Source organism: Cherax quadricarinatus, chromosome 10 (assembly GCF_038502225.1).
Source record: "Cherax quadricarinatus isolate ZL_2023a chromosome 10, ASM3850222v1, whole genome shotgun sequence".
Lineage (NCBI taxonomy): Eukaryota > Metazoa > Arthropoda > Malacostraca > Decapoda > Parastacidae > Cherax > Cherax quadricarinatus.
This window is the reverse complement of record NC_091301.1, coordinates 51,091,270-51,110,926: the sequence shown is the minus strand read 5'-3', so window position 1 is coordinate 51,110,926 and position 19,657 is coordinate 51,091,270. Positions and strand designations below refer to the sequence as shown.

The 19,657-nt window shown below is 45.0% G+C and overlaps 1 protein-coding gene across 1 annotated transcript in view; it reads left to right on the top strand.

Moving 5' to 3' along the window:
• The first annotated feature begins 758 nt into the window (after window positions 1–758).
• Window positions 759–19,657, top strand: part of LOC128687831 (neural cell adhesion molecule 1-like) — a 158,923-nt gene continuing 140,024 nt past the window's right edge. The window contains 1 exon segment of the mRNA XM_070083832.1: window positions 759–931. Coding sequence (XP_069939933.1) covers window positions 759–931 — 173 coding nt within the window.

Below are 19,657 nucleotides of genomic sequence, written 5' to 3'. Positions count from 1 at the left end.
AGTTATACCACACAGCCAGACCCCAGAAAAATATTTCCTCTCATCTGAGTGACCAAGTTCGAGCCTCTGCTCAGAGATATTGGTTGTAAATATTTTCCCTCGTTCAAAATTTACGCATTTTAATAGTTTCTCGCGAGCCAGTAGATGCGACAGGATGAACATGATTTAACTAGACCACAAACCTGGCGTTCTGTGATATGAAAAATAATGATAATGTGACCTGCCTATAACTACATTCCTACTCTCCTCCAGTCAGTAGGGTCACATGTGAGGTCACATCTGAAGTCGTATTTCGTCTTTATTATTCTTCTGTTTTGCTAAGCCGAAAAACAGTTTAAAGCAAGTTATAAATAAAATTAAAGCGGAAACAAGAGAGTTTCTCTTTGACCATTTATAATAACACAAAGAAAAATTGTCTCTAATGGTGTACATAGATTCAACTGTGGCCGAAAAGGAAAAGCGTCTGTTTCGCGTTAAGCAGACGGAGGATCAAGCCTCCACTACGTCTTGCGCTGAATGACCCATCCATATTGGTCATTCAGTAAGAATTTGTTCCACAACGTGAGCCTATTCTCCACCAAAACATTCGTTTTAATCTCTGTATTGTCAGATTTACGTTCCATGAACACCTGTAATGAAATTCTTGCTCTGACTTTATATTTACGAAATCTGTTTAATGTGTTAACATTTATATGAAAGTGGGTTAAGGAAATGCTCGGATGTCAGGTCAGTTGATTTCGTGATGTGGTGAGACGGGAATGTCTGTCTCAAAAGATTTTTCTCTCTCTTTCCACACAGCTGTGGTGACCAAGGTGGAGACTCTGGTGGACATGACGGTACCTCTGCCTTGTAAGGCCACGATCCACCCGCATGGGGACATCCCCAACCTGCTTCTGTTCTACAAGTATGCATCAAATGTCCCATTTTTTAGGTGAGTATTAAGTTGTTGAAGTCAAGGGTGATGAACAAACAGAGAGACGTCAATATGAGCAACTCAGTTGATGTTTTATTTACCAGAGACACATAAATTATTGTAATTTCAAATGGAATTCACTCACTGAACTGCATTTTATGCACGAAATTGCCCAAAATTTCATTGCTTTTGTATACTGAGACAACGGAACAACAACTGATTACCTCTTCAGTAATCTGAAGAGGTACGTAGTGCGAAGAGAAGTGAACAATAACCATTTCACTTCCCTTGTTACTTTATGTGGGTGTTTGGTAAGTTTTAATTTAGATATAAGCATTCATACTCACTCTTACCATGTTAGGTATAAATAACGATTTCATAAGAGTCGTTAAGGAAGGGATTCGCTCCTAATAGATATAATTAAGGACTTCATGAGGGTCATTAAAGAAGGGATTCAGTCCTACTAGATATAATTAAGGACTTCATAATAGTCATTAAGGGACTTACCCTTTATCGCATCCTTACCCATTAAGCTGACTCACGAAATGTTATAAATTCTTTTCAGATTTTTGTTCACATTTTTAAATAGCAATATCTTGTACTTTACTCACGATTCAATTCCATGGACGGCGGGTGATAAGTTTTCCTCTGTCTATTACAGGAGGTTAATACTATTTTATATATCAGTTATTAAAAAGGCAAGATAATTTTCTTTAAATGTGTTTGAGCTTAGTATAAGTGAAAATAAATAATTTACTCTTAATGTTCTGCGTGATAAGAATCTGAATATTTTAGTATTTATTAAGATAAGTCTAGAAGTGTGAGAGAATTTCCACTGGGCGGAGTAAGTGGGAGTAAATTATCAGTGTCTGACAGAAACAATACTGACTTAGTAGTGGTAATATTAAATGATTAATTATGGAGAGAAAAGCGAGTATAAGATAAACTTGAGGATTATACATATTTAAGTAAGGGTTGTATGTTACATGAATTTAGTGGTAAATATTTATGTACCTGAGAGGAGAGGAAAGAAACGTTATGGGACTTAAATCGGGAATGACCTCGTAGACGGTGACCCCCGTGGCCTGGCTGGCAAACCTCTCGCTTCACACACGAAGAACCCGGGTTCGATTCCCGGCGGGGTAGAAACATTTCGATGCGTTATAATACACTTGTTGTCCTGTTCACCTAGCAGAAAATAGGTACCTGGGTGTTAGTGGACTGATGTGGGTGGCATCCTGGGGGACAAGATTGAGGACCACAATGGAAATAAGACAGACAGTCCTTGATGACGCACTGACTTTCTTGGGTTATCCTGGATGGCTAACCCTCCGGGGTTAAAAATCCGAACAAAATCTTATCTTATAGTACATAAGTTTTAAGAAAATGAAGCTAAATATAAATAAGAGATATAAAGTGTGATGACAACAGTGGACTAGACTATGTGTTAACAGGTGTAAGGTTGATGACTAGACTATGTGTTAACAGGTATAAGATTGATGACTAGACTATGTGTTAACAGGTATAAGGTTGATGACTAGACTATGTGTTAACAGGTATAAGATTGATGACTAGACTATGTGTTAACAGGTATAAGGTTGATGACTAGACTATGTGTTAACAGGTATAAGGTTGATGACTAGACTATGTGTTAACAGGTATAAGGTTGATGACTAGACTATGTGTTAACAGGTATAAGATTGATGACTAGACTATGTGTTAACAGGTATAAGGTTGATGACTAGACTATGTGTTAACAGGTATAAGATTGATGACTAGACTATGTGTTAACAGGTATAAGATTGATGACTAGACTATGTGTTAACAGGTATAAGATTGATGACTAGACTATGTGTTAACAGGTATAAGGTTGATGACTAGACTATATGTTAACAGGCATAAGATTGATGACTAGACTATGTGTTAACAGGTATAAGGTTGATGACTAGACTATGTGTTAACAGGTATAAGGTTGATGACTAGACTATGTGTTAACAGGTATAAGATTGATGACTAGACTATGTGTTAACAGGTATAAGGTTGATGACTAGACTATGTGTTAACAGGTATAAGATTGATGACTAGACTATGTGTTAACAGGTATAAGGTTGATGACTAGACTATGTGTTAACAGGTATAAGGTTGATGACTAGACTATGTGTTAACAGGTATAAGGTTGATGACTAGACTATGTGTTAACAGGTATAAGAATGATGACTAGACTATGTGTTAACAGGTATAAGGTTGATGACTAGACTATGTGTTAACAGGTATAAGGTTGATGACTAGACTATGTGTTAACAGGTATAAGGTTGATGACTAGACTATGTGTTAACAGGTATAAGATTGATGACTAGACTATGTGTTAACAGGTATAAGGTTGATGACTAGACTATGTGTTAACAGGTATAAGGTTGATGACTAGACTATGTGTTAACAGGTATAAGATTGATGACTAGACTATGTGTTAACAGGTATAAGGTTGATGACTAGACTATGTGTTAACAGGTATAAGGTTGATGACTAGACTATGTGTTAACAGGTATAAGGTTGATGACTAGACTATGTGTTAACAGGTATAAGGTTGATGACTAGACTATGTGTTAACAGGTATAAGGTTGATGACTAGACTATGTGTTAACAGGTATAAGATTGATGACTAGACTATGTGTTAACAGGTATAAGGTTGATGACTAGACTATGTGTTAACAGGTATAAGGTTGATGACTAGACTATGTGTTAACAGGTATAAGATTGATGACTAGACTATGTGTTAACAGGTATAAGGTTGATGACTAGACTATGTGTTAACAGGTATAAGGTTGATGACTAGACTATGTGTTAACAGGTATAAGGTTGATGACTAGACTATGTGTTAACAGGCATAAGGTTGATGACTAGACTATGTGTTAACAGGAATAAGATTGATGACTAGACTATGTGTTAACAGGTATAAGGTTGATGACTAGACTATATGTTAACAGGCATAAGATTGATGACTAGACTATGTGTTAACAGGTATAAGGTTGATGACTAGACTATGTGTTAACAGGTATAAGGTTGATGACTAGACTATGTGTTAACAGGTATAAGATTGATGACTAGACTATGTGTTAACAGGTATAAGGTTGATGACTAGACTATGTGTTAACAGGTATAAGGTTGATGACTAGACTATGTGTTAACAGGTATAAGGTTGATGACTAGACTATGTGTTAACAGGTATAAGGTTGATGACTAGACTATGTGTTAACAGGTATAAGGTTGATGACTAGACTATGTGTTAACAGGTATAAGGTTGATGACTAGACTATGTGTTAACAGGTATAAGGTTGATGACTAGACTTATGGATGTGTTTCCTGCAGGGCACATCACTATTTAATGGTGATCATGGTGGACTGGTTTGGGTCACATCCTGGGTGTTAGTGGACTGGTGTGGGTCGCATCCTGGGTGTTAGTTGACTGGTGTGGGTCGCATCCTGGGTGTTAGTGGACTGGTGTGGGTCACATCCTGGGTGTTAGTGGACTGGTGTGGGTCGCATTATGGGTGTTAGTTGACTGGTGTGGGTCGCATCCTGGGTGTTAGTTGACTGGTGTGGGTCGCATCCTGGGTGACAGTGGACTGGTGTGGGTCGCATCCTGGGTGACAGTGGACTGGTGTGGGTCGCATCCTGGGTGACAGTGGACTGGTGTGGGTCACATCCTGAGTGTTAGTCGTCTAGAATGGGTCGCATCCTGATTGTTAGTGTACTGGTGTGGGTCACATCCTGAGTGTTAGTGTACTGGTGTGGGTCGCATCCTGGTTCTTACTGAACTGGTGTGGGTCGCATCCTGGGTGTTAGTGGACTGGTGTGGGTCGCATCCTGGGGGTAAGTCGATTGGTGTGGGTCGCATCCTGGGTGACAGTGGACTGGTGTGGGTCACATCCTGAGTGTTAGTGGACTGGTGTGGGTCACATCCTGGTTCTTACTGAACTGGTGTGGGTCGCATCCTGGGTGTTAGTGGTTTGGAATGGGTCGCATCCTGGGTATTAGTGGACTGGTGTGGGTCGCATCCTGAGTGTTACTGAACTGGTATGGGTCGCATCCTGGATGTTAGCGGACTGGTGTGGGTCACATCCTGAGTGTTAGTGGTCTGGAATGGGTCGCATCCTGGGTGTTAGTGGACTGCTGTGGGTCGCATCCAGGGTGCTAGTGGATTAGTGTGAGTCGCATCCTGAGTGGTAGTGGACTGGTGTGGGTCACAGCCTGGGTGTCAGTTGACTGGTGTGGGTCACATCCTGGGTGTTAGTGGACTGGTGAGGGTCACATCCTGGGTGTTACTGAACTGGTGTGGGTCGCATCCTGGGTGTAAGTGGACTGGTGTGGGTCGCATCCTGGGTGACAGTGGACTGGTGTGGTTCACATCCTGATTGTTTGTCGTCTAGAATGGGTCGCATCCTGATTGTTAGTGTACTGGTGTGGGTCGCATTCTAAGTGTTATTGGACTGGTGTGGGTCACATCCTGGTTCTTACTGAACTGGTGTGGGTCGCATCCTGGAAGTTAGTGAACTGATGTGGGTCGCATCCTGGGTGTTAGTGGGTTGGTGTGGGTCACAGCCTGGGTGTCAGTGGACTAGTGTGGGTCACATCCTGGGTGTCAGTGGACTGGGGTGGGTCACAGCCTGGGTGTTAGTAGTCTGGTGTGGGTCACATCCAGAGTGTTAGTGAACTGGTGTGGGTCGCATCCTGGGTGCTAGTGGACTGGTGTGAGTCGCATCCTGGGTGTTTGTGGACTGGTGTAGGTCACATCCTGGGTGCTAGTGGACTGGTGTGGGTCACATCCTGGGTGTTAGTGGACTGGTGTGGATCGCATCATGGGTGTTAGTGGACTGGTGTGGGTCACATCCTGGGTGTTAGTGGACTGGTGTGGGTCACATCCTGGGTGCTAGTGGACTGGTGTGGGTCACATCCTGGATGTTACTGAACTGGTGTGGGTCACATCCTGGGTGCTAGTGGACTGGTGTGGGTCCACTAACACCCAGTTCAGATTGATTTTCTCGGATTAATTACAAACTCTGAAATAAACTTGGCTTGCTTAGTAAAATTACATTAGTTTTGAGGTTGAAAAAACAAGTACAAGAGATGAAAATTTTGGTAAAACATTACGAAAAGTAATTATGTTTTTAAGACTTTGTGCTAAAAATGTTGTTTTGTGGTAAGTTTTGCAAAGATCTGATTGACGAGGTTGACATGTAATCTTCAGGGTCAGAAAATTGCTTCTTTACATATGTTTAAGATAAATTATGCAAAGTCATTAGCATAAATTAATTTTAAGATCCGTGATGTAATTAAAAACTCGTTTGTAGGCATTGCTGTGCACCACATACACGTACATATGTACACACACACACACACATATACACACACACACACACACACACACACACACACACACACACACATATACACACACATATACACACACACACACACACACAAACACACACACACACACACACACACACACATACACACACACACACACAAAGGTTTGCAACAAGACTAGTCCCAGAGCTACGAGGTATGTCCTACGAGAAGAGGTTAAGGGAAATCAACCTGACGACACTGGAGGACAGGAGAGATAGGGGGGACATGATAACGACATACAAAATACTGAGAGGAATTGACAAGGTGGACAAAGACAGGATGTTCCAGAGATTGGACACAGTAACAAGGGGACACAGTTGGAAGCTGAAGACACAGATGAATCACAGGGATGTTAGGAAGTATTTCTTCAGCCACAGAGTAGTCAGTAAGTGGAATAGTTTGGGAAGCGATGTAGTGGAGGCAGGATCCATACATAGCTTTAAGCAGAGGTATGATAAAGCTCACGGCTCAGGGAGAGTGACCTAGTAGCGATCAGTGAAGAGGCGGGGCCAGGAGCTCGGACTCGACCCCCGCAACCTCAACTAGGTGAGTACAACTAGGTGAGTACACACACACACACACACATACACACACACACACACACACACACACAGGAGCTCGGACTCGACCCCCGCAACCTCAACTAGGTGAGTACATACACACACACCCCAAACACATACACACACACAAACAAGGGGAAGACGACATGACCCAGCTGGAAAATTTTCGGAGAATAGGGGGGTTTGTAAAACAAAGAACCCGGCCAGTGAAAGTGACCTTCAAGGCAGAATCGACTCGGAACAGGATCCTGCAGGAGAAAGCACGATTAAGGGACATGCCGGCATACAGGAAGGCGTATCTCGACCGCGACAGAACACAAGAAGAAAGGCGGAAACTGAGAGAGATGGTACAAAGGCGAAAGGAGGAAAGAGAGGGGATGGAGAAGACAGACAGGAGATCCCAGACACAGGAAGATCAAATACAGCCTCCCTCACAACTTCCTATAGAAGCCTCCCAACTAGGTCAACCCCAGTGAAACCAAACACTCTAAACCAAAACACCCAGGCCATATCCAATGCACCCACCCACTACACTACAAACTCCACCCCCACAGCAACCACCCATATTTCCTTATCAGGTCTCCCACTTCCCCAACCCCAATACACCTCCCAGACCACAGTCTTAGAAAAGAATTTGAAGGTGTGGTATACAAATGCAGATGGAATAACAAATAAGTATGAGGAGTGGCACGAAAGAATCAAGGAGACATCACCAGACATAATAGCACTCACAGAAACAAAACTCACCAGAATAATAACAGATTCAATCTTTCCATCCGGATATCAAATCCTCAGGAAAGACAGAGGGAGGAGAGGGGGAGGAGGAGTTGCACTGCTCATTAAAAACCAGTGGGGTTTTGAGAAAATGGAAAGAATGGATGGCACGGGCAAAAGGGACTACTTAGTAGGAACAATCCAGTCTGAGGGACATAAGGTGATAATTGCAGTAATGTACAACCCACCACAGAACTGCAGGAGGCCAAGAGAAGAATACGATGAGAGCAACAGAGCAATGGTCGACACACTAGCCGAGGTGGCCAGGAGAGCACACATGGGGGGAGCAAAGTTACTAGTTATGGGTGATTTCAATCACAAGGAGATTGACTGGGAAAACCTGGAGCCCCATGGGGTCCCGAAACATGGAGAGCCAAGATGATGGATGTGGTACTGGAAAACCTCATGCACCAACATGTTAGAGACACTACCAGAGAGAGAGGAGAGGATGAACCAGCTAGACTGGACCTTGTATTCACCTTGAGTTGTTGGGACATAGAGGAAATCATGTATGAAAGGCCCCTGGGAGCTAGTGATCATGTGGTTCTGTGCTTCGACTACATAGTTGAGCTCCAAGTGGAGAGATTAGCAGGAATAGGGTGGGAAAAACCAAACTACAAAAGGGGGAACTACCCAGGCATGAGGAACTTCCTTCAAGACATTCAGTGGGAGAGGGAACTGACGGGAAAACCAGTACAAGAAATGATGGACTATGTGGTAACAAAATGCAAGGAGGCAGAGGAGAGGTTTGTTCCCAAGGGAAACAGTAATAATGGGAAGAACAGAACGAGTCCTTGGTTCACCCAAAGGTGTAGGGAGGCAAAAACTAGGTGTACTAGAGAATGGAAAAGGTACAGAAGACAGAGAACTCATTAAAATAAAGAGATTAGCCGAAGAGCCAGAAACGAATATGTACAGATAAGGGAGGCTCAGCGACAATATGAAAATGACATAGCATCAAAAGTCAAGACTGACCCGAAGCTGTTGTACAGCCACATCAGGAGGAAAACAACAGTCAAGGACCAGGTAATCAGACTGAGGAAGGGTGATGGGGAATTCACAAGAAACGACCGGGAGGTATGTCAGGAGCTCAACACGAGATTTAAAGAAGTATTTACAGTGGAAACCAGTAGGACTACAGGAAATCAGAACAGGGGGGTGGGCAGCAGCAAGTGCTGGATGAAATACATATAACCAAGGAGGAGGTGAAGAAGCTGCTGTGCGAACTTGACACCTCAAAGGCGGTGGGACCAGACAACATCTCTCCGTGGGTCCTTAAAGAGGGAGCAGAGATATTGTGTGTACCATTAACAAAGATCTTCAACACATCATTTGAAACTGGGCAACTCCCCGAGGTATGGAAGATGGCGAATGTAGACCCAATTTTTAAAAAGGGAGACAGACATGAGGCACTAAACTACAGACCTGTATCACTAACGTGTATAGTATGCAAAGTCATGGAGAAGATCATCAGGAGGAGAGTGGTGGAGCACCTGGAAAGAAACAAGTGTATAATTGACAACCAGCACGGTTTCAGGGAAGGAAAATCCTGTGTCCCAAACCTACTAGAGTTTTTTGACAAGGTGACAGAAGTAAGACAAGAGAGAGAGGGGTGGATCGACTGCATTTTTTTGGACTGCAAGAAGGCCTTCGACACAGTTCCTCACAAGAGGTTACTGCAAAAGCTAGAGGATCAGGCACACATAACAGGAAAGGCAATGCAATTGATCAGAGAATACCTGACAGGGAGGCAACAACGAGTCATGGTACGCGACGAGGTGTCAGAGTGGGCGCCTGTGACAAGCGGGGTTCCACAGGGGTCAGTCCTAGGACCTGTGCTGTTCTTGGTATATGTGAACTACATAACGGAAGGGATAGACTCAGAAGTGTCCTTGTTTGCAGATGATGTGAAGTTAATGAGAAGAATCAAATCGGATGAGGATCAGGCAGGACTACAAAGAGACCTGGACAGGCTACAAGCCTGGTCCAGTAACTGGCTTCTTGAGTTTAACCCTCCCAAATGCAAAGTCATGAAGATTGGGGAAGGGCAAAGAAGACCGCAGACACAATATAGTTTAGATGGCCAAAGACTGCAAACTTCACTCAAGGAAAAAGATCTGGGGGTGAGTATAACACCGAGCATATCTCCTGAGGCGCACATCAATCAGATAACTGCTGCAGCATACGGGCTCCTGGCAAACCAACGGATAGCGTTCCGATACCTCAGTAAGGATTCGTTCAAGACTCTGTATACCATTTACGTCAGGCCCATACCGGAGTATGCAGCACCAGTTTGGAATCCCCACCTAGTCAAGCACGTCAAGAAATTAGAGAAGGTGCAAAGGTTTGCAACAAGACTAGTCCCAGAGCTACGGGGATTGTCCTACGAAGAAAGGTTGAGGGAAATCGGCCTGACGACACTGGAGGACAGGAGGGTCAGGGGAGACATGATAACGACATATAAAATACTGCACGGAATAGACAAGGTGGACAAAGACGGGATGTTCCAGAGATGGGACACAGACACAAGAGGTCACAATTGGAAGTTGAAGACTCAGATGAATCAAAGGGATGTTAGAAAGTATTTCTTCAGTCATAGAGTGGTCAGGCCGTGGAATAGCCTAGAAAGTGAAGTAGTGGAGGCGGGAACCATACATAGTTTTAAGGCGAGGTATGATAAAGCTCATGGGGCAGGAAGAGAGAGGACCTAGTAGCAATCAGTGAAGAGGCGGGGCCAGGAGCTATGACTCGACCCCTGCAACCACAAATAGGTGAGTACAAATAGGACGAATGAAGCCAGGCCAGGACGAATGAAGCCAAACTACAAGAAAGGGGACTATACAGGAATGAGGAACTACCTGAACGGGGTTCAGTGGGACAGAGAACTGGCAGGGAAGCCAGTTAATGAGATGATGGAATATGTAGCAACAAAATGCAAGGAGGCTGAGGTGAGGTTTGTACCCAAGGGTAACAGGAGTAATGAAAAAGCCAGGATGAGCCCATGGTTTACCCAAAGGTGCAGGGAGGCAAAAACCAAGTGTGCTAGGGAATGGAAGAAATATAGAAGGCAAAGGACCCAGGAGAATAAGGAGAACAGTCGTAGAGCCAGAAACGAATATGCACAGATAAGAAGGGAGGCCCAAAGACAATATGAAAATGACATAGCAGCGAAAGCCAAATCTGACCCGAAACTGTTGTACAGCCACATCAGGAGGAAAACAACAGTCAAGGACCAGGTAATCAGGCTAAGGAAGGAAGGAGGAGAGACAACAGGAAATGACCGTGAAGTATGTGAAGAACTCAACAAGAGATTCAAAGAAGTGTTCACAGAGGAGACAGAAGGGACTCCAGAAAGACGGAGAGGTGGGGCACACCACCAAGTGCTGGACACAGTGCACACAACCGAGGAAGAAGTGAAGAGGCTTCTGAGTGAGCTAGATGCCTCAAAGGCAATGGGGCCAGATAACATCTCCCCATGGGTATTGAGAGAGGGAGCAGAGGCGCTATGTGTACCCCTAACAACAATATTCAATACATCTATCGAAACAGGGAGATTGCCTGAGGCATGGAAGACAGCAAATGTAGTCCCAATCTTTAAAAAAGGAGACAGACATGAAGCATTAAACTACAGACCAGTGTCACTGACATGTATAGTATGCAAAATCATGGAGAAGATTATCAGGAGAAGAGTGGTGGAACACCTAGAAAGGAATGATCTCATCAACAGCAGCCAGCATGGTTTCAGGGACGGGAAATCCTGTGTCACAAACCTACTGGAGTTCTATGACATGGTGACAGCAGTAAGACAAGAGAGAGAGGGGTGGGTGGATTGCATTTTCTTGGACTGCAAGAAGGCGTTTGACACAGTTCCACACAAGAGATTGGTGCAAAAACTGGAGGACCAAGCAGGGATAACAGGGAAGGCACTACAATGGATCAGGGAATACTTGTCAGGAAGACAGCAGCGAGTCATGGTACGTGGCGAGGTGTCAGAGTGGGCACCTGTGACCAGCGGGGCCCCGCAGGGGTCAGTCCTAGGACCAGTGCTCTTTCTGGTATTTGTGAACGACATGACGGAAGGAATAGACTCTGAGGTGTCCCTGTTTGCAGATGACGTGAAGTTGATGAGAAGAATACACTCTATCGAAGACCAGGCAGAACTACAAAGGGATCTGGACAGGCTGCAGACCTGGTCCAGCAATTGGCTCCTGGAGTTCAATCCCACCAAGTGCAAAGTCATGAAGATTGGGGAAGGGCAAAGAAGGCCGCAGACGGAGTACAGTCTAGGGGGTCAGAGACTACAAACCTCACTCAAGGAAAAAGATCTTGGGGTGAGTATAACACCAGGCACATCTCCTGAAGCGCACATCAACCAAATAACTGCTGCAGCATATGGGCGCCTAGCAAACCTCAGAACAGCATTCCGACATCTTAATAAGGAATCGTTCAGGACCCTGTACACCGTATACGTTAGGCCCATATTGGAGTATGCGGCACCAGTTTGGAACCCACACCTAGCCAAGCACGTAAAGAAACTAGAGAAAGTGCAAAGGTTTGCAACAAGACTAGTCCCAGAGCTAAGAGGTATGTCCTACGAGGAGAGGTTAAGGGAAATCAACCTGACGACACTGGAGGACAGGAGAGATAGGGGGGACATGATAACGACATACAAAATACTGAGAGGAATTGACAAGGTGGACAAAGACAGGATGTTCCAGAGATTGGACACAGTAACAAGGGGACACAGTTGGAAGCTGAAGACACAGATGAATCACAGGGATGTTAGGAAGTATTTCTTCAGCCACAGAGTAGTCAGTAAGTGGAATAGTTTGGGAAGCGATGTAGTGGAGGCAGGATCCATACATAGCTTTAAGCAGAGGTATGATAAAGCTCACGGCTCAGGGAGAGTGACCTAGTAGCGATCAGTGAAGAGGCGGGGCCAGGAGATCGGACTCGACCCCCGCAACCTCAACTAGGTGAGGTGAGTACACACAAACACACACACACACACACACACACACACACACACACACACACACACACACACACACACACACACACACACACACACACACACACACACACACACACACACACACATTCTCAAAGGAGTATGGTTCTGGTAAGGAAGAATGGATGGAAGAGCAATGCAAATGGATGGAACAAGAGTGGGAGAGCAAACTGGAAAAGCTTTCTGCAAAATTGGAGAAAAGGATAAGGGTCCTAGAATATGAGGTAAATAGGCTGAAACGAGTTACAGGGGTTTTGACCAGAGGAGACATAGCATCTGAAGCTGGTACACCCCTACTGAACGAGGGGCCCAACGGGAAGGAAGGAGACATGACTTATGCTAAGGCCCTATCAGCCCACCAAGCAGGGCCGAGGAATGAAGGGGAAGGGTAGCTGGGAGGGGGGATGGTGGTGGGGGTTGGGGGTGATGGTGGAGAGGGGGATAGGTCATATGCAGAGGCACGACCATACCACCAAGAGCTACAGGAAAAAATAAGGGAGAAAATGGCCATGCGTTAACAGGAGCCAGAGACACAGACGGAAATTCATTGGGAAGAGGAGAGGGCGAAGTCAGTGTTTATTCATGGACTTCAGAAGAGTAAGGGAAGGACAGGCAATGAAAGACTGCATGCAGAAAGAAAGGAGACTGAAACATCATCAAAGTAATAAGCGAAGAGGACATGTCTGAGATTGTAAATTTTCAGAGAATAGGGGGGGGGGTACTTGAAGGGAAGAAAACGGCCGATCAAGCTAATTTTCAGGACAGAAACAGTGCGAAACGAGATCTTGCAACAGAAACCACGGTTGAAGGAATCATCAGCATACAAGAGGGTGTTCCTAAACCGAGACAAAACAAAACCAGAACGACAGCAACTGAGGAAGAGGACACAAAATCGAAAGGAGCTAGGAAGAGAGACAAGGACAGAATCAGCAGACGACATCCAGAGCAGGGCAGAGCAACAAGAGCAAGCACACACAGAATCGTCCCCAGAACCCCACAACCAAACACATTATGCCAACACAGACCTCCATCCACACTCACAGTCTCCACCCCACAATACGCTGTAGAATCCCGCAGTATACTGCCAGGTCGCCTACCCTCACAGACCCCCCCAAAACACAGTGTTAGAGAGGAAACTTAAGGTATGGTACACCAACACTGATCGAATAATGAATAAGTGGGAGGAGTTGCACGTAAGAGTCAAAGAGGCATCATCGGACATCATAGTCCTTACAGAAACCAAGCTCATAAGGATGATAACAGATGCCATCTTTCCAACGGGCTATCAGATCCTGAGGAAGGACAGAGGGAACAGAAGGGGTGAAGGAGTGGCACTGCTGATCAAAAACTGATGAGATTTTGATGAACTGTAGAGAAGAGACAGAGGAGAAGCGAGACATTACATAATAGTAACGCTTCAGTCTGTAGGTCCCAAGGTGGTAATTGCAATGATGTATAGCCCACCAAAGAACAACAGGAGGACAAGGTAAGAGTATGATGAGAGTAATAGAGCGATGGTTGACACATTGGCTGAAGTGGCCAGAAGGGCTCATGCGAGCAGGGCAAAGCTACTGATTATCGGTGACTTCAATCACAAGGAAATCGATTGGAAGAACTTGGAGCCACATGGGCGCCAAGACACATGGAGGGCTAAGATGATGGATGTGGTACTGGAAAACCTCGTGTACCAACATGTAAGGGACACTACAAGAGAGAGAGGAGAGGATGCACCAGCGAGACTTGACCTAGTATTCACCTTGAGTAGTGCAGATATTAAGGACATCACATACGAAAGACCCCTTGGGCCAGTGATCATATGGTTCTGAGCTTCGAATACATAGAGCAACAAATGGAGGGGAAAACAGGTAGGGCCAGACGAATGAAGCCAAACTACATGAAAGGGGAATTTGCAGACATGAACTTCCTGAATGGGGTTCAGTGGGACAGAGAACTGGCAGGAAAGTCAGTAACGAGATGATGGAATATGTGACAACAATATGTAAGGAAGCTGAGGAGAGGTTTGTACTCAAGGGAATAACGAAAAAGCCAGGACGAGCCCGTGGTTCACCCAAAGGTGCAGGGAGGCCAAAACCAAGTGTGCTAGGGACCCAGGGGAATAAGGAGAGCAGTCGTAGAGCCAGAAATGAATATGCACGGGTAAGAAGGGAGGCCCAAAGAAAATACGAGAATCACATAGCAGCGAAAGCCAAATCTAATCCAAAGCTGCTGTACAGCCACATCAGGAGGAAAACAACAGTCAAGGACCAGGTAATCAGGCTGAGAAAGGAAGGAGGGAAGGTCACAAAAAATGACCACGAAGTATGTAAGGAGCTCAAAATGAGATTCAATGAAGTGTTCACAGAGAAGACAGAAGGGCCTCCAGAAAGATGGAGAGGTGGGGTATGCCATCAAGTGTTGGACACAATACATACAACTAGGAAAGAAGTGAAGAGGCTGCTAAGCGAGCTAGATAACTCAAAGGCTATGGGGCCAGATAAAATCTCTCCATGGGTCCTGAGAGAAGGAGCAAAGGCGCTATATGTACCCCTAAGAAAAATCTTCAAAACATCTATCACAAAAGGGAGACTACCTGAGGTATGGAACACAGCAAATGTAGTCCCAATTTATAAAAAAAGGAGACAGACACGAAGCATTAAACTACAGACAAGTGCCACTGACGTGTATAGTATGCAAGGTCATGGAGGAAATTATCAGGAGAAGAGTGGTGGAACACCTAGAAAGGAATGAGCTTATTAATAACAGTCAACACGGTTTCAGGGATGGGAAATCCTGTGTCACAAATCTACTGGAGTTCTATGAGAGGGTGACGGCAGTAAGACGAGAGAGAGGGGTGGGTAGACTGCATTTTCTTGGACTGTATGAGGGCGTTTGATACAATTCCCCACAAGAGATTAGTGCAAAAGCTGCAAGACCAGGCAGGGAAAACAGGGAAGGCTCTGCAATAGAACAGGAAATACCTGTCAGGAAGACAACAATGAGTCATGGTACGTGACGAGGTGTCAGAGTGGGCACCGGTAACGAGCGGGGTGCCACAGAGATCAGTCCTAGGACCGGTGCTGTTTCTGGTAATTGTGAACGACATGCCAGAAGGAATAGACTCTGATGTGTCCCTGTCTGTAGATGATGTGAAGTTGATGAGAAGAATTCAATCGGACGAGGACCAGGCAGAACTACAAAGGGATCAGGACAGACTGCATGCCTGGTCCAGCAGATAGCTCCTGGAATTCAAACCCACCAAGTACACAGTCATGAAGATTGAAGAAGGACAAAGAAGACCACAGACGGAGTACAATCTATGGGGCCACTCAAGGAAAAGAATCTTGGGGTGAGTATAACACCAGGCACATCTCCTGAGGCGCACGTTAACCAAATAACTGCTACAGCATACGGGTGAATGGCAAACCTAAGAACAGCATTCCAACATCTCAATAAGGAGTCATTCAGGACCCTGTACAGTGTGTACATAAGGCCCATATTGGAGTATGCAGCGCCAGTTTGGAACCCTCACCTTGCCACGAATGTACGGAAAGTAGAGAAGTGGAAAGGTCTGCAACAAGACTAGTCCCGAAGCTAAGGGGGTATATTCTACGAGAAGAGGTTAAGGGAAATCGACCTGACGACACTGGAGAAGAGGAGAGATAGGAGGGACATGATAACAACGTATAAAATACTGAGAGGAATTGATATGGTGGACAGGACTCGAATGTTTCAGAGATGGGATGCAGGAACAAGGGGCCACAATCGGAAGCTGAAACCCCAGATGAGTCACAGGGATGCTAGAGTTGTCAGGAAGTAGAATAATCTGGAGAGTGAAGTAGTGGAAGCAAGTTCCATACATAGCTATAAGAAGAGACATGAAAAAGTTCATGGAGCAGAGAGTGAATTAGTATCGACCAATGAAGAGACGGGGCCAGGAGTTATGAATCGACCCCTGCAACCACATATAGGTGAACACACACACATATATACACACACACACATACACACACACACACACACACACACACACACATACACACACACACACACACACACACACACACACACACACACACACACACACACACACACACAATCCTCAACAACCACACATAACCACAATCTTCAACACATCCCTTGAAACTGGGCAACTACCTGAGAAATGGAAGACAGCAAATGTAGTCCCCATATTTAAGAAAGGAAACAGAAATGAGGCACTAAACTACAGACCTGTGTCTCTGACATGTATTGTGTGCAAAGTCATGGAGAAGATTATCAGGAGGAGAGTGGTGGAACACCTGGAACGGAACAAGATTATAAATGAAAACCAGCATGGGTTCATGGAAGGCAAATCCTGTGTCACAAACCTCCTGGAGTTTTATGACAAGGTAACAGAAGTAAGACACGAGAGAGAGGGGTGGGTTGATTGTGTCTTCCTAGACTGCAGGAAGGCCTTTGACACAGTTCCCCACAAGAGATTAGTGCAGAAGCTGGAGGATCAGGCGCATATAACAGGGAGGGCACTGCAATGGATCAGGGAATACCTGACAGGGAGGCAGCAACGAGTCATGGTACGTGAAGAGGTATCACAGTGGCCGCCTGTGACGAGCGGGGTCCCACAGGGGTCAGTTATAGGACCAGTGCTATTTTTGATATATGCGAACGACATGATGGAAGGAATAGACTTGGAAGTGTCCCTATTTGCAGATGATGTGAAGTTGATGAGAAGAATTAAATCGGATGAGGGTGAGGCAGGACTGCAAAGAGACCTGGACAGGCTGGACACGTTGTCCAGAAACTGGCTTTTCGAATTCAATCCTGCCAAATGCAAAGTCATGAAGATTGGGGAAGGGCAAAGAAGACCGCAGACAGAGTATAGGTAGGTGGACAAAGACTACAGACCTCACTCAGGGAGAAAGACCTTGGGGTGACCATAACACCGAGCACATCACCGGAGGCACACATCAACCAAATAACTGCTGCAGCATACGGGCGCCTGGCAAACCTGAGAATAGCGTTCCGATACCTTAATAAGGAATCGTTCAAGACACTGTACACTGTGAATGTTAGGCCCATACTGGAGTATGCAGCACCAGTCTGGAACCCACACATGGTCAAGCACGTCAAGAAGTTAGAGAAAGTACAAAGGTTTGCAACAAGGCTAGTCCCAGAGCTCAGGGGAATGTCGTACGAGGAAAGGTTGAGGGAAATCTGACTGACGACACTGGAGTTCAGAAGGGTCAAAGGGAGACATGATAACGACATACAAGATACTGCGGGGAATAGACAAGGTGGACAGAGATAGGATGTTCCAGAGAGGGGACACAGAAACAAGGGGTCACAACTGGAAGCTGAAGACTCAGACGAGTCACAGGGACGTTAGGAAGTATTTCTTCAGTCATAGAGTCGTCAGGAAGTGGAATAGCCTAGCAAGTTAAGTAGTGGAGGCAGGAACCATACATAGTTTTAAGAAGAGGTATGACAAAGCTCAGGAAGCAGAGAGGGAGAGGACCTAGTAGCGATCAGTGAAGAGGCGGGGCCAGGAGCTTAATCTCGACCCCTGCAACCACAATTAGGTGAGTACAATTAGGTGAGTACACATATATAAGGAAAGATCGCGGTCAGCAGGATTCGAAACTACTACTGGGGACGGTCAAGATTCCCAGGCAGCGCTCTAGTCCACTCGGCCACACAAATGTCACATAGATTGGGCAGCCTGGTTCACAATCCATGTTTCTTTCCCAGCCCGGGCACGTCAGTCAGCCTCAAACATGAATCCAAGCTATTCTAATCTCTTCCTGTATATTCTGACCTCTCAAGCTATTTTTTTATCAAATAAAAATCGGAGATGGGAGCAACAATATTAATAGCAGGTGAGGGGTAAGATTGAAGACTAGAAGGACAACGATCTTTATCGAAATATTCTCTGTAATTAAGGAGTTGCAGACAGAGGGGTCGCTAGAGTTGGTGTCACCCGGGGCAGAATCTCTGATGTCACCCGGGGCAGCATCGTTGGTGTCACCCCCATGAAATTCAAGGGTGGGGGATGGGGGGTAAATTCCAGTTACGTCACTGCTGCGTGACCAGTGACTAATGTCTAACAATGAGAACGTTTAAGGGCCATAAACTGAACAGGAGAATACTTCTCAACTTTATTAATGATAAAATAAATAATCGTAGTAATATTGAGGAAACATAAACTCAAATACCACTTTGAGTACAACAACAGATCCTACATTTATTCATCTTAAACAATGCAAAAAAAAAAAAAACTGAAAAATGAAGAAAAACATTGCAATATCAGAGAAACACTTGTTCCGATTTGACCTTGAGTACAGGTAACATCTCAGTGAATCTGACCTTACATTTCCTTGCCTTCAGTCCTGCAAAATCATCTATCACATCATCAAAATCAATGATTTTCCCTATTTAGGCTTCTTTGTACTCTGTAATCATATAATAGACTATATAGAAACGAAGGATTCTTCTCTTATGTTGGTGCAGCACTGTTTTGGGCATTAGTGTCACCTTCTTTAGAGGCTCTATGGTGTCACCCCCTAAATGGCGTCACCCTAGACGGCATCATGCAGTGGAAACCACGAATAATACAGAGGGAAAAATACCAAAGGGTGTACTTCGAACGGGAAAGAAGAAAGAAATAAGATCAACAGAGAGAGTACAAATATGCTTGACGTAGAAGGAGAGATAAGGCATCGACAGATATGGAAGCTCAGCCTCTGGTGGACCGCCAGTCACTCCCACACAGACGACCCATCAAGCTCTAGGTCCCTCTCCCACTCAAACACTCTAACTCATTCCTCATCTCACACTCACATGAGTGGTGAATGTTGCAACAAGGAGAAGGCTGTAGTAAGTGGAGATGTCATGTCTGAGAGCAATATGTGATACGAATATAATGCAGAGAATTTGCAGTTTGGAAATTAGGAGGAAGTGCGGGATTACCAAAACTATTATCCAGAGGGCTGAGGA